This window comes from Mercenaria mercenaria, chromosome 2, assembly GCF_021730395.1.
Source record: "Mercenaria mercenaria strain notata chromosome 2, MADL_Memer_1, whole genome shotgun sequence".
In the NCBI taxonomy this organism is placed as follows: domain Eukaryota; kingdom Metazoa; phylum Mollusca; class Bivalvia; order Venerida; family Veneridae; genus Mercenaria; species Mercenaria mercenaria.
Window position 1 is genome coordinate 55,158,259 of NC_069362.1, and position 26,048 is coordinate 55,184,306.

Sequence of the window (26,048 nt, forward strand, 5' to 3'; positions counted from 1 at the left end):
CACATGCATAGTTTTGTGTTCAAAAATGAAATTTGACCTTGATTTTGACCTAGTGACCTACTTTCACATTTCTCAAGCTACAGCCTTCAAATTTGGACCACAAGCATAGTTTTGTGTACCGAAATAAACTGGGCACCTCCTATTTTTCATTTTGGTCCGCCCCCTATTCTCAGAGTTATGGCCCCTGAAATAGTCATAAATGCACATTTTCACCTTGTGATGCACCTACAGTAAAACAGCGTTCGCTCGAGGTCGCAAGGGGATGAACAAAATGCTCGAGTTATCCATGGTTTCGAGCGACCCGAACATTGACCAACATAAGTAGAAAATAGAATTTTGTTTTACCAGTTGTCATCGGGATCATTTGCAGAGTAAACGGTGATGCGTAATAATAACATACTTGTGACATTTAAAAAAAAAACATATTAAAAACGTTATCTATGTTAGACGTTTCAATACGTAATTTGTAAATGGCACATATGAAGAAGCAACTAGGACTTTTTATTTTCATTTATCACAAGTGCATATCAAAATTATCGTCTCAATTTTATGAAAAGTTTGTATCATTTCCTTCATTTGCATGCAAACAACTGCTGACTAAAATACTAAGATTTCAAAACGATCAATTATGGATTACTTAAAACTTCTTTTCTGCGGGATCAATAATTGATCGATATTTGATCAATAGAACTTTTCTTCAACCTTTTATCAATAATTAATCTCATTAATCAGATCAAATATACCGACAAACAAACATTTAGGATAGTCGTCGAATAGACCAAACAATTCTCACGGTGTGTGAAAATTTTTAGCCCACCATCATCAGATGGTGGGCTATTAAAATCACTCTGCGTCTGTGGTCTGTCCGTCCGTCATTCCGTCCGTCCGTCCGTCCGTTAACAATTTCTCGTTATCGCATCTCCTCAGAAACTACTTGGGGGATTTTGACCAAACTTTGTCAGAATGATGTATTGGTACCCTAGTTGTGTCCCCCAGAAAATCAGACTGGTTCAACAATTTATTAGTGAGTTATGGCCCTTTGTTTATTTCTATATTTTACATAGATTTATATAGGGAAAAACTTTGAAAACCTTCTTATCCAAAACCACAGAGCCTAGGGCTTTGATATTTGGTTTGAAGCATCATCTATTGGTCCTCTACCAAGATGATTCAAATTATTTCTCTGGGTCAAATATGGCCCCGCCCTGGGGGTCACATAGTTTATAATGACTTATATAGGGAAAAACTTTGAATAACCGCTTGTCAAAATGTTCTTGTCAATAACGTCAACATTCATATTGGTCTTAATCAAATGTATATTTTTGGCATGGCAAGATGAACCTTGACATGAGTTGACCTTGATTTTGACCTAGTGACCTACTTTAGCATTTCTGTAGCTACAGCTTCAAATTTGGACCACATGTATATTTTGATGGCAAGATTGAACCTTGAAAATTTTTACCTGATTTGACCTACGTTCACATTTTACACATTTCACAATTTGGACCACATGCATAGTTTTGTGCACTGGAAAAACTTTGACCTTGATTTTGACCTAGTGACCTACTTTCACATTTTTGAAGGTATAGGCGTCAAATTTGGACCATATGCATAGTTCTGTGTTTCAAAATGAAATTTGACATTGATTTTGACCTAGTGACCTACTTTCACATTTCTCAAGCTACAGCCTTCAAATTTGACACATGCATAGTTTTGTGTACCGAAAAAAACTTTGACCTTCACATTGACGTAGTGACCTACTTTCACATTTTTAAGGTACAGGCTTCAAATTTGGACCACATGCATAGTTTTGTATTCCAAAATAAAATTTGACCATGATTTTGACCTAGTGACCTACTTTTACATTTCTCAAGCTACAGCCTTCAAATTTGGACCATTTGCATAGTTTTGTTTACCGAAATGAACTTTGACCTTAAGATTGACCTAGTGACCTACTTTCACATTTCTGTAGCTACAGGCTTCAAATTTAGACCACATGCATAGGATTGTTTACCGAAACAAACATTGACCTTGACATTGACCTAGTGACCTACTTTCACATTTCTCAAGCTACAGCTTTCGAATTTGGACCACATGCACTGTGTTGTGTACGGAAATGAAATTTGACCTTGAGGTAGTCAGTAAGTCTTGAAATTTGGAACACTCAAAAATGGCACATTGGTGGGCGCCAAGATCACTCTGTGATCTCTTGTTAATTAACCGATACATTCTGACCACCGAAGGTGTGAAAAATTTTGACACCACTGCTCGAGTTTTCCAGAAGAAGCAAACAGTGAATTAATACACAGGGACCAGGTGTCATGCTCGAGCGATCGAGTTATCGATGCTCGCCCCAGCCATGGTAATTTCACATACAAAATAGAAGGAAATTGGCCGGGACCACATGAATTGCTCGAGCGAGCCCTGGTACTGAGTCATCGATGCTCGAGCGAGCGGTGTTTCACTGTAGTTCAAAAAGTATTAAAAGTAACATATAAATGATTGAAAACTTGCATAAGTCCTTATCATGATATAAACTTGCACACCTCTATTTTTTGGCTGGCTCCACCACCTATTTTTAAAGTTACGGCCCCTGAAATAGTAAAAAAATGCATATTTTCACGTAATTATGTGCCTAGCTCAAAAAGTATTTGATGTAAATTTATGAAACCTTGCTTGGGTCTTTATCATGATGTGTCCTTGCACACTCGGCATTCTTCCTGAGAATCTTGGCATTTATTACAAAGTTATGGCCCTTGAAATAGCCAAAATAATGGATTTTTTGTTTGTGATGCTCATAGCTCAAAAAGTATATGGCCTAGAATAATGAATCCTTTTCATAAAATGTTTGTTGAGGCTATACCCCATTAAGACTGCAAACATTTGAATTATTTCCCCTTATTTGTGACAAATGTACCAGTGGGGGGGGGGGTGGGGGTGGGGGGGCACACCGTGTGTCCTACAGACACATTCTAGTTGTTTTTAGCTCACCTGAGCAATGCTCATGGTGAGCTAATGTGATCACGCTGTGTCCATCATGCATGCATGCGTGCGTGCATCTGTCTGTCATCAACAATTGTGTTTAAAAGACAATCTTCTTCAAAACCACTGAATGGATTTTGATGAAACTTGGCCTGGATGTTCCTCAATAACAAAATTTTTCAAAAGGTTATGCTTGGTTGCACATAGGGACTGCCAGATGTAAAAATAGAAAAATCTTCAAACATCATCTCCTCCAAAACCGATGGTCCAATTTTGAAATAATTTCACACAAATGGTCCTTAGTCACCCTCTACCAAGATTATTCAAATTATACTGATTCGTCAAAAAACTTGGGACGCCAAGGGGCATGGTCACTTTTCCATGTATCATAATTATGTGTATAGTTGAAATTTAAAAAATCTTCTTGTGTGAAACTTCTGGCCCGATTTTAAAATAATTTGGGGGACATGCACTTTTTCAAAAGTAATCTCTTGTTGTGGTCATATATAAGGCATGTCATAAAGACATCAACAAATGCGAACTGGACAAGTACAGGGCATTTAGGCACCCACTAGTTCCAAACAAAACACATGCCAGCATAATGCTACCATACATCCAGCAGACGTCTTTGTCCAGTTGAATCTGCATGCACAAAACTTTCTGCCTTATTAAATGGACCTCGCCAGAGAAGGAGCACATTCACTGATTGAGAAACGCATGGAGATGTAGAGAGGAATGTATTAAAAATTTTGTTCTCTGTTGGATGTTTGTAAACGCTATATATCTGGTAAGGTGTCACACAGATACTAAACAAATAAAATTTTGCTTTGTAGCAAATTCAGTGTATTTGCTTATTACTTTTTGCCTCGATCTTGTGTATATTTCCCCCACCTTGTTATTGTTGACATAAAATATCTATAATTTCAGGGTTAAAAATTCATCTAGCTCGGCTACGATCTCAGCAGCCCCTGATGATAACTTTAACAAGAAACAAACTACACTGTCTGCTTCAAAACCAAATTCACTGCTCAGGCCATCTGTCCTGATCAACAATAGCAGTGTTAGTTCTGCAAATTCAACTGCTACAGAATCTGTGACTGTCCCTAGTGAAGTCAAACCGGCAGTAGCAAGCATTTCTACTCAAGCATATGCTCCAGGAACAGCTTTACAAAATATCCAATACAACAAAGATACACAAAACCCAGACCCCATTATAATACATCAGGAGCCAGTGGATCTTGAGTTGGAACAACCTGATCTTGGTCTGATTATGATACCAGATGACCATGTACAAAGCCAACATGTGATACAACCTGAACCACAGGCAGTTGAGATTCCTCACAACCCTACAATTCAGGTTAAAAATGATGTGGTAAGTAAAACTATGTTTTTATGACCCCAGGCATATTAGAGAATAAACTGTCCTTCCATCGTTTTGTTCGTCCATACGAACCAGATTGCCCACAGCCCACATAAATGGCCCAGTTGAGTTTATACTCACACTCAATAATACTTGTGACAAGACCTACAAACAGACCTATATATAAATGACCTTCATATGACCTTCACCTTCAAACTTAAAACCTTTATAAACAACATTCTTACAGCACACTGAAATGACCAAATGTAGTTCATACAGTCAAAAAGCCATGTGGCAAGTCTGACTACAAGGACTGACCCATATATAGATGACCTTGACCTTCATATAAAAAAACAACATCTTTGCTCATACACCTGGGAACATGACTGCATTTTGAAAATGGAGCTCCTTGTTATTTACAATTTCTGGTTAATGTTTAATTCACTTTCACTGTGTTTCTGTTATTGCCAAACGGATTTAATTCAAACTTCCTCATCATCATCTGCATCACATGACACAAGGGTCATAACTCTTGCACCAATATTTTATGAATTATACCAACTTTTAGCTCGATTCTGGAGAGCTGTCCTACTCGACTGGCGTCCGCACCTTGGTTAAAGTTTTGATGCACTTTCTCTTTATCTCTGTAATTGATGGATTTGTAATAGTTATTCCTCATCATCACCCACATCATATGTCATAACTCTCACACAAGTATTTTATGAATTATCCCCCCTTTTTACTTAGAATTTCAGATTAAAGTTTTGATGCACTTTAACTCTATCTCAGTTATTATGTCTCCCACCACATAGTGGTGTTGGAGATATATTGATTTACTGCTGTGTGTGTCTGTCAGTCTGTCTCAAATCTTGTCCGCACTCTAAGTTAAACAGTTCTCATCCATCTTCACTAAACTTTAATAAAATGTATTTACCAATAAGTCCTTGGCCAGGTTTGATAACAAGCCAAATCGCCCAAGGCACTTCAGAATTATGGCTCTTGAATTACCGAAAATTGGCCTTTTTACTCTTGTCCGTGCTCTGAGTTGAACAGTTCTCATCCGATCTTCACGAAACTTGAACAAAATGTGTTTGCCAAAAAGTACTCAGCCAAGTTGGATAACTAGCCAAATCAGCCCAGGCACTTAAGAATTATGGCCTTTGAATTTCCGAAAATCGCTCTGTATACTCTTGTCCATTTTTCTAATCCAATCTTACCAAACTTGAACAAAATGTGTCTGCCAATAAGTCCTCGGCCAAGTTTGATAACTAGCCAAATCGGCCCAGGCACTTCAGCATTATGGCCCTTGAATTACTGAAAATCACTCTGTACACAGATGCCAGTGATACATGTATTGGTGCATGGTTGACTCAGATACATAACTATTCAGATGATTAGGCAGTTGTGGGAGACGTGCGCTTTTCTCAAAAGCACCTCCAGTTACTGAATGGATTTGATTCAAACATGAAATAATTGTTCCACATTATCAACCACATCGTATGACACAAGGTCCATAACTCCAGTATTTCATGAATTATCCCCCCTTTTACTTAGAATTTCAGGTTAAAGTTTTGATGCACTTTCACTCTATCTCAGTTTTGATTCAAACTTAAAATAGTTGTTCCACATTACTAACCACATCATATGACAAAGGTCCATAACTCTGGCACCAGTATTTCATGAATTATCACCCCTTTTTTAGCTCACCTGTCACATAGTGACAAGGTGAGCTTTTGTGATCACCCTTCGTCCGTCGTCCGTCCGTGCGTCTGTCCGTGCCCGCGAAATGATGGTTAAGTGACTGCATAACGGTACTTTCTCTTTGATGTCATTCATTCCGTTCTGTTTATGTGACTATTTTTCTTTTTATGTGACTGTTAGAACAATAGAGAGAACAATGGGGGAGTCACATAAAGACCGTTTCGTTAGAACGTCCGTCCGGTCGTGAGTCCGTCAACAATTTCTTGTCTGCACGATAGTGGTTTCATTTATGATTTTATTTTAACCAAACTTGCACACAACTTGTATCACCATAAGATCACGGTTCCTTTCTTGAACTGGCCAGATCCCGTTATGGGTTCCAGAGTTATGGCCCCTGAAAGGGCCAAAATTAGCTATTTTGACCTTGTCTGCACAATAGCAGCTTTATTTATGATTTGATTTTTACCAAACTGGCACACACAACTTGTATCACCATAAGATCTTGGTTCCTTTCTTGAACTGGCCAGATTCCATTATGGGTTCCAGAGTTATGGCCCCTGAAAGGGCCAAAATTAGCTATTTTGACCTTGTCTGCACAATAGCAGCTTTATTTATGATTTGAATTTTACCAAACTTGCACACAACTTGTATCACCATAAGATCTTGGTTCCTTTGTTGAACTGTCCAGATTCCATTATAGGTTCCAGAGTTATGGCCCCTGAAAGGGCCAGAATTAGCTATTTTGACCTTGTCTGCACAATAGCAGCTTCATTTATGATTTGAATTTAATCAAACTTGCACAGAACTTGTGTCACCATAAGATCTCGGTTCCTTTCTTGAACCGGCCAGATCCCATAATGGGTTCCAGAGTTATGGCCCCTGAAAGGGCCAAAATTAGCTATTTTGACCTTGTCTGCACAATAGAAGCTTCATTTATGATTTGATTTTAACCAAACTTGCACACAACTTGTATCACCACAAGATCTTGCTTCCTTTCTTGAACTGGCCAGATTCCTTCATGGGTTCTAGAGTTATTGCCCCTTAAAGGTCCAAAATTGGCTATTTTGGCTTTTGCAGCCATATAGAGACTTCATTTTTGGTTTTATTTGATACAAACTTCCAAAATATCTTCAACAACAATAAATCTTGGATTCCATGACAAATCAGATCCAATCAGAGGTTCCGAAGTTATTTTATATAGATCTGATTACCTCCCGTGATTGTAATCAAAATGGATTTATATCAGTAAGTACTGATAGGACTTATTTGAAATTTCATTATTGTTATTAGTTGGACTGAGACAATCGGGGTAGATAACTATGGACTGATTTTATGTCAAATTACCTCCCTTTATTTTAAATTAAAATGGGTATATCTCCGTAACTAATGAAGATACTGATCTGAAATTTCATTTATGTTACAGATGTATTTGGCAGATCCTTCTTTTGTTCACTTACAATATTTTTTTTTAATTACTTAATTGCCTTTTACTTTACTATAAATAGCTTATTTTTAGTAACTTTTTTATTATTGGCCGTAGGGAAAAATCGAGACCACTTTTCTGTGGTACAACATGGATGGTACTTCCAATTTTTAGGTGTATTTTAACATATCTATACCTTGTAAGAATTTTTTTTTGTTTTTGGTTAAATTTCTTCCCTTTGTTGTTCCTGTCTTTTGGACTTAGATATTTTTTGTGAGGGCCTTCTTATCCTCAAGTGCAATGATAACAGGTGAGCGATATAGGGCCATCATGGCCCTCTTGTACTTAGAATTTCAGGTTAAAGTTTTGATGCACTTTCTATCTCGGTTATTACTAAATGGATTTGATTCAAACTTTAAATAGTTGTTCCACATTATCAACCACATCATATGACACAAGGTCAATAACTCTGGCACCAATTTTTAGCTCATCTGTCATCGCATTTTCTCCGTCGTCTGTCATACGTCCGTTGTCCTTTCACAATTTCTTGTGTACACGATAGAGACCACATTTTGCAATCAATTTTATTCAGACTTGCACACAACTTGTATTGGCATAATATCTTGGTTCCTTTCGAAAACTGGCCAGATCCCATCATGGGTTGCAGAGTTATGGCCCCTTAAAGGGCCAAAATTTGCTATTTAGGCTTTTGCAGCCATATATATGCTTTGTTTATGGTTTAATTTGATACATATCTTTAACAACAATAATTCTTGGAATTCATGATGAATTTGTCAGATCCATTCATAGGTTCCGGAGTTACAGCCCCTGATTGAACCCTGAAAGAGCCAAAATTTGTTAATTTTTACCTTGTGAACACGATAGAAGTGACATTTTACATTTGATTTTAACCACACTTACACACAATTTAAGGTATTGGACTCCTAATAGTACTGTTTAAAACCTGGCATTTGTTTGGAATATTCTTAAAGTTGACCATGTTTCGCACTGTGTTGCAATTTTTATGCCCCCCCCCCCCCCTTCAAAGAAGGAGGGGTATTTTGTTTTGCAGATGTCGGTCCGTCCGTCCGTCTGTATGTAGACCAATCCGTTTCCGGATGATAACTCAAGAACGCTTTGGCCTTGGATCATGAATCATAATCAGCAGGTGACCTCTATTGATTTTGAGATCAGTAGGTCAAAGGTCAAGGTCACAGTGACCTGGAACAGTTAAACGGTTTCCAGTAGATATCTTGAGAATGCTTGGGCCTAGGATAATGAAACTTGACAAGGAGGTTGATCGTGACCATCAGATACCCTAATTGATTTCAAGGTCAAGGTCGCAGTGACCTGGAACAGTTAAACTGTTTCAGGATGATTACTGGAGAACACTTGGGTCTAGGATCAGGAAACCTAATAAGGAGGTTGATCATGATCTGCAGATGACCCCTATAGTATTGATTTTGAGGTCAGTTATAAAGTCAAAGGTCAAGATCACAGTGATCTGGAACAGTTAAATTGTTTCCGGATGATTACTTGAGAACGCTTGGGCCTAGTATCAGGAAACCTAATAAGGAGGTTGATCATTATCTGCAGATGACCCCTATAGTATTGATTTTGAGGTCAGTTATAATGTCAAAGGTCAAGATCACAGTGATCTGGAACAGTTCAACTGTTTCGGGACGATAACTTGAGAATGCCTTGGCCTAGGATCACTAAACTTAATAGGGAGGTTGATCATGACCAGCATATGACCCCTATTGATTTTGAGATCAGTAGGTCAAATGTCAAAGTCACTTTGACCCAGAACAGTAGAACTGTTTTGCCAAATAACTAGAGAATGCTTTGATCTAAGATCACATTTGATATGGAGGTCACTTATGCAGATAAATGACACATAATTATTGATTTGAGGTCAGTACATTAAACATCCAGTGCAGTGACCAATTTATTTTTGTTCCGTGTGCAGTTACTGAATGCATCAAGGGGGGCATTTCGTGTTTTACGAGCTCTTGTTTTTCTGTTACAGCTAAACTTGTTCCCTGATGTTGATCCTGCACATCTAGATACATTATGCCAACAGCACACTGGACACATGGCTGTTAATAACATATGCCTCCTTTTGCTAGAAAACATATATCCAAAAAACAGGGACAAGTCTGTCTCTTCAGAAAAGAAGAAAAATGTACCTGAAATGGTAAGTATTATTGTTGAAAAATAATTACTATAACCGTTTTAGGGAATTCCCTCTCAGATTTGAAGCATTTTTTTATATAAATATATATATATATCTGAATGGACTTTATGGTTAGAAGACTTGCTGTGACATGTGCGTGCTCGTTTGTACTGCTAGGCACTTTGCCGTAATTGGTCTGGTATATTGTGGTGGTGACCTTAAGTTCGTATAAATTCTCTCGACTATATAATAATTTATAATGCGAACTTGGGTGTGGGAAAGTCAACTGTTCTGAAGTTAATTATATCCCTTAATGCAAACTATCTCATTATATTCAATGTATCCTCAAGATCCAGTTAACTTACAGAGAGAAAAAATACAGCTTCTCTGGTCCCAGTCAGTTAAAAAGACTAAAATGTCACTACTGATTTGTGAGAAATGAAAACAGAGATTTGAGTATATATGCAAATTATGAACCAGTACGAATGTATAGTACAATTCAGGCATAATATAAAGCAGCATCGAAACTAATCTTAACCCTTACCCTGCTAAATTTCTGTAATGGACTGGTCCATCTTCCAATTTGGACAGTACCATTAACTGTAAAAAGGGGTGCTTACTAAAATGACACGGGCTGAATAGCGAACAGTGCAGATCATGATCAGACTGCACAGATATGCAGACTGATCATGATCTACACTGGCCGGCGGTCGCAAAGGCAAAACCAATCGTGTCCAGCATGGTAAGGGTTAAGGTTAGTGGACTTGTTGCTAGGCGCTTTACCGTAATTGGTCTGGTATATGTGGTGGTGATCTAGTTTGTATAAATTCTCTCAACTATACATATTAAATAAAAGCGGCTGAAGGATGCCGAATGGTCGAAAGCTTCGGCTACTGCATTTAAGCATTTTATATAAATTTTCACACATATATACAGTATCCAACTTCCTTTAAACAAAACCACTGAATGGATTTTGATGGAATTTGGCCTGGATGTTCCTTGGGTGGTCCTCTACCAGATTTGTTCAAACTGTTCCACTTGGTTGAACGTAGGTGCTGCCAGAGCTAAAAATAGAAAGATCAACATCTAAACTGCTGGTCCAATTTTGAAATAATTACACACAAATGGTCCATAATATAACCTGCTACCAAAATTGTTCAAATTATTCTGATTCGTCAAAAAACATGGCCACCAGGGGGCATGGTCACTATTAGACATTTGCGAGTTAAGTTGAAGTGGACTGTGGACACCTAGGACGATAGATATTTTAAGGGGGGCATCTCAAAATTTAAATTATATTATGTGCATACAAAAATACATGCCCATAATTTAAATAATATTCTTATGTGCAGACGAAAATACATGCCCAAAATAATGATAAGGTTCGTCTTAATCTTTTGATGTTGTCCGTAGTATTACAACTTCTTAAAAGCAGAGCTTTTCCCTTGATTTGGTTAAAAAAAAAGAATGAAAATGCCTTTAATTCAATAAGTAGTTGTGCTAGAATTACCAAACATCACATGATAGTTAATTAGCGCATTATATTTTATTCATATATAGTATTACTCCCTTTACCCTGTAAAAGCCCGCCCGCTTAGCTCAGTAGGTCGTAGCGTTGGTCTACGGATCGCGAAGTCGTGAGTTCGATCCTAGGTGGGGGTGTATGTTCTCCGTGACTATTTGATAAACGACATTGTGTCTGAAATCATTAGTCCTCCACCTCTGATTCATGTGGGGAAGTTGGCATAATACTTGCGGAGAACAGGTTTGTACTGGTACAGAATCCAGGAACACTGGTTAGGTTAACTACCCTCCGTTACATGACTGAAATACTGTTGAAAAACGGCAAAACAAACAAACAAGTTTACCCTGTAAATTATTTCCCCTTGATTTGGGAAAAATAGTGATTTTTGACGGTATCTAAGTAACTATAGGGTAGTGGCTCACCAATTTTGTAAGGATCTATTTATTAACCAGAGTTATTGCCCTTTAATTATTTTACAATTACTTTAAAGTCCAGTAAATATTTTCTTGTAGATGTGGGGAATATAAGAAGAGTTACTCACTTGGCTTATGTCTTCAGAGGTACTAGGAAAGTCAGATGAGCTAAAAAGTCATCTGGCCGGTTTCTCTCACCAAACTATTATGCTGCGATTTGCACTACATTAAAAATAAATGAAGTCCAGTGTATTTTATCTGTTTTAATTCACTAAAGTTCCAATATTTAAGCACAACAGAAGTTTATCTGGTTCACCAGAAATGTGTTGGAACACCAAACAAAAATTCAAACACTAAAAGTCCATGTGGAACACCACAAATGAAAATAGTAAAGTTAATCTTTATGAAGGAACACCTTCTACTTTGTCATCTAAAAGTAAGGTGCAAGAATATGCTATTTAAAATTAAAAGAAACATCATGTTAAAATATATGAATTCTCATTGGTTATGTGAAATGACATGTGACATTTTTACACATATGGCTTAAGTAATTATTTAGTTATTACAACACAATACTTGGCAGGCTTAATGATTAAACACTGAAGAACAGGAAAAACAAATAATAGCAGTTTTACAAGTTGACAGCTTGGCTTCCTGGCTTAACAATCTTTTTGAGACTTTGAGAGTCAGCTTAACATAACCTGACACTTATTTAATTTTCTTTAAGTAAAAGAAAATGAAAATTTCCAATGATTGAAATAAACATAAGAATTTACAAAAACTAATTATTAAATCAACTTTAACTTTAAAAAACAAACATTTTGTATAAGAAAATTGGCAAATATTTGCTTCATAATAACTATCAGAACAAATCAACACCCTTTACAATATTTACAAATTTATTTACATAAAATGATTATTAACAATGAATGGATGATTAATAGAAAAAAAAAACTGATTATAAGAAAGAAAAAAAAATCAGAGTTCAGTATCTCTAGACACAAAGTTCTATCACTGACAGTTTCATTGTAACGTGACATGGCACAGATGTTTCAGTTAATTTCAAACTTTAAGTAGCACAAAAAAAATATAACATATCTTCAAATAATGTCCCTTTAAACCGTGAATACGTTGACTCCGTTTTGGCACCCTATGATAGTAGGTGATTGCATCCCTGAGCTGACTTCAGAGGATAACAAAAATCATCGTCTTTGCGGTATACAGCACAACCATGAGACGAAAGCTCTGCGCTGGGAAAATCACATCCAGGCGAGTGAAGACAAGTGAACCTCGGTATTGTACTTCCGGGTTATGACATCACCAGGTAAAATAGTCTGGCGGAAGAAGCTAAAATATATACATATGGTAAGCACCATAGCAAAACAAATAAGTCAGGGCATAAAACTGCCACTGCGAAAAAAAGGTCAATATACGGGAGTGTACGGTCCCGTATATTTTGAAAATACGGGAGTATACGGGATGTATATTAGAAATATACGTACCTAATATACGATCCCGTATTCGGAACATCTAGTATACGGGAAGTCCGTATATTTGTCATGCATATACGGGATCCCGTATACGCCGAATATACATAAATGTGTATTTCCCGTATATATGCAATATACGAACTTTAAAAAAAAATTCCTAGAAATGGTGTTTATTTGTGTCCTGCTTTAACATAAGTTTCATTTTCATGTATTCGAAGGGTCTTGAGACTTTTTTCCCCGTATACTTTCCGTATTTTAGAATATACGGAACACGTATACGAGCCTGTATATTCCGAATATACGTAGTATACGGATCCCGTATTTTTGTCATATACGGACTGTGATTGCATCTAATATACGGGGCATATACGGGCTTCGGATTTTTTCCGTATACGCATGATATACGTAGTATACGGATCCCGTATTTTTGTCATATACGGACTGTGATTGCATCTAATATACGGGGCATATACGGACTTGTATTTTCTAATATACGGGCTTCGGATTTTTTCCGTATACGCATGATATACTAAGTATACGGATCCCGTACTTTTGTCATATACGGGGCATATAAGAAACTGTACTTTTTGATATACGGGCTACGGACTAGTCCCGTATATGCATGGTACACGCAATAAACGGATCCCGTACTTGTGTCATATACGGGGAAAATACGAAACTGTATTTTTTACTATACGGGCTACGGACTAGTCCCGTATATGCATGGTATACGCAATATACGGATCCCGTACTTGTGTCATATACGGAATGTATTTGCATCTGATATACGGGGATATACGAACCTGTAGTTTTTGATATACGGGCCAGGTTTTTCCCCGTTTATGCAAGATATGCAGAGTGTACAGATTCCATATTTGTGTCACATTTAGACTGACTTTGGTTTTCGCATTCGGGGAATTCACGGACCAGTATTTCTAAAAATACATTTACCAGACTTTTCCCGTATATGCATGTGTAGTATACAAATCCCGTATTTTTCTTTTATGTGAACTGATTTTGTATATGGGCACACACTGAAAGATGACAAAATGAATGTCGGTGATACCTACAGCAGAATACGGTATGTTAGAAAAAGCAAGACAAAGACAGGGTATGAGAAAAAAATCATATTGTTATTAATTGGAGACATGTCAGATTAAACTAACATTTTATTCAACTTAAATACTTTTTAAATCAGTTTTTCAAACGGTTATGAATCATTTTCATTTCTTGTCCAAATGAAATAAGCAGAATTAAAATGTGAGTAATCAATAACATCAAGCATTTCTTAATATTATTATGTTCATTTTATTAAAAAAATAGCAATTGGGACTTTTTAATTCTGCGCTTTTTGACTCAACAAATCAGTGAGTATCCTTTTTTTACTTTTGTCTGTACATGTTTTCGTTTTTCCCAAATGAATGCTGATTCCCGCTATAGGCTTTTCGATTTGCGTCTTCAAAAAAGAGCAGTACACCCCCTAATGTCCAAAGATGTATTTTAAAAAAGGACGCAGGGTTGGTTCTGTACTGGAAACGATATGAAAGCGGGTTTACAAATGATGAACCACAGGGGAAATTTTCATTTTTCCTGATCTCAAAAGTATAAGCTTTTATCTGTTGTTAGGGAATGTCCCCTGAGAACGAATGGTCATCCGGGGGGTTGTCTGCTTTCTGTTACCCAAAAACTTGTAGAAATTTTCACACATAAGTATATTCTCATCGTGAAAAAAAATAGTCTTTCCTTTTTTGGTTTTCCAGTAAACAACTCTTTGTCAACTGGAAAAAAAAAAAAGGACCCCTTAAAAGTTTTTTAAAAAAATGGACTTTGCTTTTTCCCAGTACTGATAATTATATCTATTAAATGATGTAAAAATTTATGAAAAGGGAAATGACATGTGGGAGGGATGACGACATCTTAAGTTTTCAGAAGGGCATTAAGTGTCAGAACCCCCTACTCTTTCTCGTCGGGAAAAAAAATTTTGATTTCATTTAAACCCGTGCCTGTTGATTTTAATAAAGTTATCTATGTAGTGTTTTATTTGCTTTTTTAGGGTTTTTTTATATTACGTTAAAATCTATCCCCCAAAATTATATTTTTAAAAAAGGGAATGGTTTTTCATAGTGGTCCACTTTGGTCCGATCAACCTCCCCTCTTTTTGATGGTTTGGGTTTCAAAACTAAATTTCGGTAAAATAAAAATAGGGAGGATTTTTTTAAGGGGATTTTCCCTGTAAAATTTTTTATTCCTACCAAAATTGTCAAAACTACACCCACGGTAAAATTTTAAACCAACGTGGGTTTTAAACAAAAAACTATCCCTAATTGGGTTTTCCCTTTAACCCTGCCCGCCTTTACGCAATCCTCCGTGTTAGAACTTTTTCAAAATGCACAATAAATTTTTTGGGTACATTTTGGGAAAAAATATTCAGAGTGACAAAAAAGCATTCTGGGCTTTTTCCAGGGGGTTTTACCGTGGTTCCCCGGGATTATGCGAACTTCTGATGATGAGAATGATAACAGTGCGTTTTTAAGCATTTTTTTTTATTTAATATTTAAAAAAATTCTTTAAACTTTGGGGACTAAACCCAAGTTTGAACGTTTTATTTGCCTCTAAGGGTTTAATTTTTTGGTTTTAAAAAACTGAAGAGCCCAAAATTTCCAATCTCGCGGTTCAGTTAATATTTTTAGACAAGAAAAAATGTTCATCTTTAAAACGTCCATCTCTTTATCTGTTCAAAAAAATAATGCATCTGTAAATCGGGTTTAAAAATTTTCCCCAAATTTTTCATAGTTTAAACCCTAACTAAAATAAAATTAAAAAAATTTTAGGGTATCAATATAATTTACTTATTTTTTATTAGAGTTCCCAAAATTTTCGATAAAAATTATGTAACAGTGTTTTAATTTTTAAATCTTTTGAAAAATAAAAGAAATGGTACTAGTTTGATTAAATTGTTTGAAAGATCGAATTTACGGGACATACTCGATTTCTTTTCCTAATAAATAAACCACTTTTTTTTCAAAATGATGGTTTTGCCCGAGCGCATGTCTTTTCCCGTGCACGTGAACAGGTTGGCTAGATAACAGAAAAAACGGAAGACAGCAAAGACAGCCCTTCCGCGATATGTTTTTGTTCTAAAGGGTTTTTTTTTTTCGAAATATATAGACCCCGGGAAAAAAAAGGCTTTAATTTTTCCTTTAAATCAATATTCCAAAATTGCACGGATATGCTTGACGTTAAAATTCTTTAAATAACATCTACGGAGTAAAAATTGAAAGAGGTTCGTTTAAAAAAAGCACAATTTTAATTTCACCTAGGATCCCTTTTTAAGTGAATTTGTCACATTTTTAAATTTTTTTAAAAAATAGGAACTTTTTTGTTTCTAAAAAAACTATTAAAAAATTAAAATTAATAAAAAAAAAGAGGGTTTGTGCGGGAAAAAAACCCCTGCCCGCAGGGGGCAATAAATTTTTCCATGTCGTTCCCAATTTTAAGGGAAAGGGAGGGTTTAGTTTTTTTAATGCGCTTTAAAATATACAATTTTTTGGGAAAAAAATTATTTTTAAAACATCAAATTTCATGTGTTTTCGCTATTATAGTCTGTCGTTTACGTAGCAAAATTTATACACCATTATTTCCATATATTAAAAAAATAAAATGTCGTTTATGGGGAAAAACCAACTTAGTGGGTTTGGGGGGGGACCAGCAGGGACCCGGAGCCCACCCTGCGCACCCGTGCAGTCTGGTCAGGACCCATGCTGTTCCTTTAAAGCCTTTTGGGGAATTAAAAAAAAAACTTTTAGCAAACAGCAGGTTCCTGAGCGGGACTGCGAGATGCGCGGTTGGTCTCGATCCTGCGGGTCAAAAATTTAAGAAAATTGGGGTTTTTTCTCAGGGGCCGGCTCAATTATTTAAAAAAAATTTCTGTTCTTGTCGGACAATGTGGAGGCCAGTGCCTTTTTTTGGTATTCGTTTAAAACATTGTGTTATTTCTTAAATTTATTTTTAAACCCCAAAGTTTCCCATAAAAGTTACATTTAAAAAATAAGAAAATTTGATTGTGTCAAATGTTTAATCCCCTTTTAAAATTTCTTTGGTGTTTTACAATATTCCCTGGGGATAAAAAATTATTCGGTCAGTTTTGTTTCAAGCTGGGCAAAAAAAATATGTTAACCCACTTATTTCAATTTGATAGGTATTTTAAAAATTTTAAAGGTTTTTTTGGTTTAAACCCTGTTTAGTCTTCTTTTTGCGCCCTGCTGAAAAAAAAGCTTTTGTGGTTTTTTTGAAGATTTACAGCTGAAAAAATGGAGAAAAACAGGAAACGGGAAAAAAATAAAAAAGTCAATCGGAAATATCGTCAACTTAATTTTTTTAAAAGGGTCAAAATGGTCCGTTGAAAATCGATTTAAAATAACAGACAAAGTGAGAAATTTACTTATTTTTTGACATGTATGGTCCTAAAAGTAAATCTTTTTTTTAGATTTTTTTAATTGAAAGGGTTTTTAAATATGTAAAAACCTATTCATATTACAAAAATATTACTTTTATTTGACAATAAAAAAAAGTATTATTTTACATTTGACTTTTTCCCGGCTTTCTTTTTAAATATTTTTTTTAAACTTATTCAAGTACTTTGTTATTTAAACCTTTGCCTTTTAAATGCATCAGATAAAAATTTAATGCCCAAAGCTTTTGTTATCGATTAACCCCACCCCCCCCACCGTTTTTAAAACAACACTTTGTACGAAAATCGCCCAAATTGGATTATTTGTTTCCCGTTTTATCGGTTTTAAAAAAGTTACTAAAAATTGGAAAGCAAAAGATTATAGTTGTATGTTTTTTAGGTCACTAAAAAATTTTTTTTAACTTTCGATTAATAATCAAAGGCTAATAATATAAATGTTTATTTTTTCCCAACCTTTTTTATATAAAAATTTGGGAAAAAAAAAAATACGCATCAAAACCCGCCTTACAAGACTTCCCAAAGTCTGTAGAGATAAAAATAATCTGTAATGGGTTTTAAATTTCTTCATATAAACACTGATATTTTCGCAGAGAAAAAATTTTCTTTTTAGACAGAGGCAAGAGTTGTTGTAATTTTTGCAGAAGGCCATCTAAAAAAAAGCGTTATTTTGTCAGTTTTCCGGTCCATTTTCTAAAAAAAAAAGATTGTTTTAAATTTTAAATTAAAGCTTTTCGAGTTTCCCATTTTTAATGGGAAGGGAATGAACGTGCGTCCCGCCTTTTTATTTTTAAAAGTTTGCCCGGCTACCTGCTTTACGAAAAAAAAATTCTATTGGGGGTTTTTTTTGTCCTTTCAATTTTAAATTTCTCGTTTAACCCAAGGATTCATAAAAGATTTTTGCACGATTTTTTTTTTTAAATTTCAAAAACTTGCCCTCAAAAATTTGGTGACTGACATCCTTGTAAAATATCGGATGAAAGAAGGAATGAAATAATAGTTAAATGAAAAGTTGTGAAAAAATGATAATCGAATAAATGAACTGTTTAAGGGTATTCTAAAATTTTTTTTTTTTTATATTAAGATTAAAAAATTTTTAAATGACCTTTTTGGGGCTTCTGAATTTTTTAAAAGCAAAAAAAGAAAACCGTTTTTCCCGATTTATTGAAATATAATTCAGGGGTTGGTTTGTCACAAAAAAAATCGGGTTTATTAAAAATTAAAACATATAAATCAAATAAAAAACTTATCGTGACTTCCCCTTTTTTTCTGAAAATGCAATTACAGATTTTGCGTGCGGTCACTTGAGCCAGATGTTTCGCTTCGGGGTATCAACGGCGAAGGGGTGACGAAGCGGGGTTTCCCAAAATGATTGGATACCTTTAAATTTATGCATTAAAGATCCCAAAAAAAATTTTTGCTAATTTGTGTTAATTGGCATTTTATCGAGTTTCTGATATTGTCAAATTTTCAGGGGAAAAAATGTTAGAAATTGTCAGACTGGATTACCCCGGCTTTGGGTACATGGGCTATCTATCTGATTTAGTTAAAATGCATACAATTATTATCAATTAATGTTGCAGTAAAATGTTCGGCAGAAAATTTTTTGTACTTTTATTTTCGTGGAGATGGGGAAATCAGTGTAAATGCTTATACATTTTATTTAAAAAGACAATCTTTTAAACTTTGCCAATATTTTTCCGGGGCGTTTTCGTTTAAATTTTTAAACAAAATTAATTTTTGTATTTTATAAAGTCAAACAGTGTCACGCCCTCCACGTTACCAGGTTATTTTTTGCTTTAAAGTAAAAAATGTGATGTTATGCTACCCGTTTTTTTCTTTATAAATTTTTTTTTTTTCTTTAAAATATTTATTTTTTTGTACGCTTGGGGGTGGTAAAGTGTCTTTCTTTTGTCTAGAAATTTTTAAAAAAATTGACTTTTTTTTCAAGGGGGGATATGATAACTTTTAAAAAAGGGACCATAGTTTTCCCCGGGGCGTTTTAAAAAATAAGTGGAAAGTTTGGGAAAAAAAATTTAGGGGAAAAAGGGTTTTGGCCCCAAAAACCCAAACCCCTACCCTGTTTTTGGCAGCTAAAAGCTTTACCGCCCAGTCCCGGCATGCCCATAGTATAATATCAACTAAGAATTATATAGGGAAAAATTTTTTTAAACTTTTTTATGTTTTGGCATTTTAAAAAAAAATTTTTTGGAAATATACGAAATTTTTACATGTGCTAGGTCAATCTAAAGGACCCTAAATCCCCGAGAAATAGGGAAAAAAATCTGGCCCCAGTTATACTCCGTGGAATAGAGGGGGCATAGGAAAAAATTTTATTTATCACGTGCACAAAGTGTTGCACCACATTCGACATGTTAGATACAAGTGCGAATGTTTTCTGATTAACATGTGCGACTTTAAAAAACTATCTTAGTAAACCCTTCGTTTTGATAGCTATCACGTTCGCAGTTGTTAGCTGACCCCAGGGGAAAAGTGAAATATTACCAACGAAACTAAAACGAGAAAATCAGCCTTTTTTCAAAAAAAAAGACCCCCTTACTTCGTAAATTCAGCTAACTATGGGGAAAATTTTAACACTTCCTTATGAAAGGGAAAAACCCTTTAGAAAAATTGCAGGGTCTTTCACGTTTTTTTCCCTTTATCGCTAACCGTGCGCCGTGTTAGTTACCCATGGGGACATGGGAGTAAAAAGTGCTGTAATTGCGCACGTGGTTTGTTATTTTCCCCCCGACGTGTGAATTTTCCCCAATTGCACGTGGGAGGTAACCGTGCGCACAGAAAAAATAAAAAAAATTTCCTATGTCCTCGCTATGCCCCCCGTACTATACATAGAACTTTTGCGGGTTTTTCTTCGAAACAAAAGTTTAAGGATATGAAAATATTTTTCGTTTTAAAGATTTTTAATTTTAAATAAAAGTTTAAAGTGAAAAAATTGAACAAAAAGGTAAAAAATACATATTTTATAGCTCCTTTTGAATTTATTAAAAAGAATTTACTTCGGTAGATTATGTGCTTTCTTTATTACCAAAATGCTATGTTAAACTACCTGGTTTGGTTTAAAAATTCGACCCCCCTGGGGGTGGGTTTCCGTGGTCGAGAGGGGTTTGGATGAATTCAAACCAGTTGCCCTCACCGAGCGGGTTCAAGCCTCATCAGAGTGTTAAAATTCTCCTTTTGAGGAAGACATTAAGCAGCTGTCGGTCGTTTTCCCATTTAAAAAAAATGCACGTTAGGGCCCCTGGGGTATTCCCCCACCCAAAAAAAACAGGAAAATCGCTAAAGGACCTTTTTGTGTGGCAGCGGGAACGTTAATCCCAACAAAAACACAAAAAAAGACCTAAACGGTTTGGTAGCAGACGGTACTGAATTTTAAACGATCGAAAGGGGTTTGTTTGAATTTTTGGACGCAGGGCACTTTATCGATTATTTTTCGTCTGTAAAAAAAATTTTTGAAAAATTTGGGTTTATAAGTAAAAGTATCAATTTCTGTCTTATTTTACTTTTTCAGTAAAAATATAAATGGATTTGTTCCTCTTTTTTTTTTTATAAATATTTTTTATTGTATGCACAAGCGTTGGAAAATTTTGCAGGGAAAAAAAGTTAATTTATGCTTGCATTAGGGTTTTTTTCATTTGGGGATGATCCCGGATGTATTTTCACTACAAAAAATTGGGGGGGGAAATTTATTAATCCTTTTCTTTTCTCAATTTGGCTATTTAGATTAAAAGTTAAAATAAATCGGGAAAGCGCTAGAAAGAAATGATGGATTTATTTTTTGTTTTTATTTTTAAAATTTTTACCTGTTTTGGTCCGTGAATTTCTTTTTTAAAATTTTATGTATATTAGTTCTTTTAATTTTTGGCATTCATTTACATACCAAATACAAAATTCGAAAATTTCAAAACGTTTGCCTTTGAAAAAGCGGAGAATTAAAAATTTTATACACATATTTTTTGCATCCTTTTTTTTGAAAATATAAAATTATTTAAACCCCGTATTTCCGGATTTTCGGGGAAAAATAGGAGGTTATACCAAGGGATATAGGACATATAGTCCCTATTTTTTGAAATATTCAAATTATTTAAATCCCCTAAATTTCCCGGGATATACGGGGAAAAAAACGGAGTTGTATACGGGGGAATATACGGGAAATTTTAATTCCCCGTATTTTCAAAAAAACAAACTATTTATACCCCGTTTTATTTTAGAATATACGGGAAATTAAGGAGTTGTATACAAAGAATATACGGGAAATATAAGTCCCGGGTTTTTTTAAAAAAATTTCAAATTATTTAAAAACCCCTATTTTTGGGTTTTTCGGGTTTTTACGGGTTTACACCAAAAAATTAGGGGGCATATACGTGCCCTATTTTCGAAAATTACAAATTATTTAAACCCGTATTTCGGCATAAACGGGGAAAAATTGGAAAAATGTACGGGAAATTTTAAACCCGTAATTTTTGAATTATTCAAACTATACATATCCCCTATATCCCCCCAATATACCCGGGGAAAAAAACGGGGGTTGTATATGAAAATTTAAGGGGCATATAAGTCCCCTATTTTCGAAAAATTCAATTACTTAAATCCCCTAATTCCCGGAAATTATACCCGGGGAAAAATTTTCGGTGTTTTTATAAAAAAAATTTAGGGGAAATTTTAAACCCCGTATTTTTGAAAAAATTTCAAAACTTTACAATCCCCTATAAAAGAAAAACGGGAAATTTTCGGGGTTGTATATTTAAAATTTTGGGAAATTACGGGCCCGTATTTTTTTTAAAATTTGGATTTATGTTTTCCTGTACCCGAATAAAACGGGAAATACGGTGTTGTATACGATCAGAATAACCCTTTTTAGAATTTCTGTTTTTCAATTTAAAATTTTCGGGGTATTTGTATACTAAAAAATTTGTATTTATAGTATACGGAATTTTCCCTTTTTATTTGTATATGGGATTTTAAATTTTTTAAACCCCGTAACGCCCCTTTTTTTTTTTCCCGTATTTTTTTCCCCTAAAACGGGTAATATACGGGATCCCCTTCACTCCCCCTTTTATTAAAAAATTTTTTTTGGGAGTGTGCCTCCTTTGGGGTACACCAAACCTCCCTAGGCTCCCCTAAATAATACGTGCTACTTATACAAAATATATGTGCTACTAAGTTCAGACGTCACGGGATTAAATTATGTCACTTATTACTTCCATTATTACAAAAATTACTTACTTAAAAAACTAAAGTTAAAAAATGAAAAAGATATGAAAATTTATGATGAAAAAATATAGATACGGAAATGATAAACTGCAGCTATTACTTACAACTACAAATTAACAAAATTCAATGCAAATCAAACGTTATACCATAGTTTGTATCAATATGATGTCTAATGCCATACAACAAAACGGACATTATATGTATATGCTATAGACTGGCACACAATTTCATATTACAATAATATAAATTACATACATGGTACTAGACTTGCCATATAGATTTATACATTACAGTGCAATGCAGTATCGGCGTTCCATAACAACGAAATGTTTGACATATGTTTTTGAAAAAGAGTACTTTACAATTATCATGTAACACAAATTTCAGTACAAATCTTACAGCTTATAGAAACGAAACATTTTAGACTCCTCTTTCTAAATAATTTACAAAAGTCTGAAAAATTTAATAAATTATCCTGAAATACCGAAACTAGCCAAAATCACATGCCGAAAAGTGAATGTTACAAAATTCTGTAGAATGAACAAAAATTTACCAAATAAAAATCGTAATTCAAAAATCATACAAAAATCTAACAAATAAATTTCTTACCTCGATCGAGCATAAATTTCTAGCAAGAAAAATCAATTTGACATAGATTCGTCTAATGTCGAAATGTGGTGTGTGCTAGGCATATCTAGTCCAGTCTATTTGTAGGGTAATGTCCCGCCAAATACAAAATTTCATGGGACTCACGGCTAAGTCGTGAACTCCGACTATTTGCTTTTCCATGGGAATCATGATATAGCCGGGAAATCTGACTACTTTGGCGCGGATTGAAATTGACAATTTGAGGCCCGTTATAGTGGTTTTGGGGATAAAAACATAAATTACTGAAGTTTATAAAATATCAACTTTCTTATTACTGAACCGAATTTAATAAAATTTACATGAAAATTTAAGTTATGAAATACAGAAAAGCATGAGAGGTATTTTATGCGTGAAATCTGACATTTACCTCAATAACTTAAAAATTTACAAAAAGATGATGCAATACCTGCATTTACACTACAGATACAATAAGGCCCGTATGTCAGTTTGTGACAGTTTCATGAAATTTAACACAAAATTTATATTGATCACTAAACGACGGTGATGCATGCGTATCTTCCATCTAAATCTCTTCAGTAACTGCTGAATTACTGCCCTTTAATTGTTTTAAAATCCATTAATTTCTACTGAACAATGTCATCCATTGTTGGATCTTCATGAAACTTATAGATCAGTACAGAGAGATTTTCCTCGAATCTTAAAAATTATAGTTTGTGCATAACTTGTGTGTATCTGCAAAGAAGATATCATTCAAAATACCACCCCCTCATTCGCAAAACAACTTGTCTGGGATATAGATTTGGCTTTGTGTGAGCAAAGAACATTTGTTTTATACATATCACCAATACTTTGTGGTCTAACATCATTACACTTTATTAGAAATGTTCTTCAGCATTACAAGTTGTGCATCTGATACAAGGTATCAGTGTGTGCTAGTGTGACCGCCCAGTTTATCTCCGTGGTCGTCGTCCGACGTAAACAGTTTTTGCTTTGAACACTCAAGAGATAACAAAAATCGCCCGATCATTGGTCAGAGAATGATTGTCTTAACAATAGATTTCTATGATGTATTAAATTCCTGATAACACCTTTTCTACATTTATAAAGAGAAATGTTCTGACAAGTATTATGTATAAATATGACATCTGGAGTGTTAAAAATGTTTTTAGCTCACCTGTCACATAGTGACAAGGTGAGCTTTTGTGATCACCGTTCGTCCGTCGTCAGTCCGTCCATCCGTGCGTCTGTCAACAATTTCTTGTCTGCACGATAGTGGTTTCATTTATGATTTTATTTTAACCAAACTTGCACACAACTTGTATCACCATAAGATCTCGGTTCCTTTCTTGAACTGGCCAGATCCCATTATGGGTTCCAGAGTTATGGCCCCTGAAAGGGCCAAAATAAGCTATTTTGACCTTGTCTGCACAATAGCAGTTTTATTATGTCTCCCCCCCTCTGGGGGAGACATATTCATTTTGCCCTGTCCGTCTGTCCGTCCTTCCGAGCTCACATGTGCATACTTAGGTGGCTATAGGAACAATAGGTAACTGTACTTTTTCTTTGATGTCATTCATTCCGTAAGGCTTTTATGTGGCTATTTTTCTCTTACGTGGCTAAAAGAACAATAGAGAGAACAAAAGAGTAGCCACATAAGTATTCATATGTAGGAACGTCCGTCCGTCCGTACGTCACACTTCATTTCCGAGCAATAACTGGAGAACCATTTGACCTAGAACCTTCAAACTTCATAGGGTTGTAGGGCTGCTGGAGTAGACGACCCCTATTGTTTTTGGGGTCACTCCAACAAAGGTCAAGGTCACAGGGGCCTGAACATTGAAAACCATTTCCGATCAATAACTAGAGAACCACTTGACCCAGAATGTTGGAACTTCATAGGGTGATTGGTCATGAAGTGTAGATGACCCCTATTGATTTTGGGGTCACTCCAACAAAGGTCAAGGTCACAGGGGCCTGAACATTGAAAACCATTTCCGATCAATAACTAGAGAACCACTTGACCCAGAATGTTTAAACTTCATAGGATGATTGGTCATGAAGAGTAGATGGCCCCTATTGATTTTGGGGTCACTCCGTCAAAGGTCAAGTTCACAGGGGCATGAACATTGAAAACCATTTTTGATCAATAACTAGAGAACCACTTGACCCAGAATGTTGAAACTTTATAGGATGATTGGTCATGAAGAGTAGATGGCCCCTATTGATTTTGGGGTCACTCCGTCAAAGGTCAAGGTCACAGGGGCCTGAACATTGAAAACCATTTCCGATCAATAACTAGAGAACCACTTGACCCAGAATGTTGAAACTTAATAGGCTGATTGGTCATGCAGAGTAGATGACCCCTAACGATTTTGGGGTCACTCTGTTAGGGGTCTCTCCGTCAAAGGTCAAGGTCACAGGGGCCTGAACATTGAAAACCATTTCCGATCAATAACTAGAGAACCACTTGACCCAGAATGTTGAAACTTCATAGGATGATTGTACATGCAAAGTAGATGACCCCTATCGATTTTGGGGTCACTCCGTTAAAGGTCAAGGTCACAAAGTCTGAACATTGAAAACCATTTCCGGTCAGTAACTTGAGAACCACTTGACCCAGAATGTTGAAACTTAATAGGTTGATTGGTCATGCAGAGTAGATGACCCCT

The 26,048-nt window shown here is 35.3% G+C and overlaps 1 protein-coding gene across 1 annotated transcript in view; it reads left to right on the forward strand.

Annotated features, from left to right (window-relative positions):
• The window catches only part of LOC123563992 (uncharacterized), a 155,842-nt gene that overhangs the window by 11,150 nt on the left and 118,644 nt on the right, over positions 1–26,048 (forward strand). The window contains exons 2-3 of the mRNA XM_053525994.1: positions 3,910–4,354; positions 9,496–9,663. Coding sequence (XP_053381969.1) covers positions 3,910–4,354; positions 9,496–9,663 — 613 coding nt within the window. The remainder of the gene's footprint in view (positions 1–3,909; positions 4,355–9,495; positions 9,664–26,048) is intronic.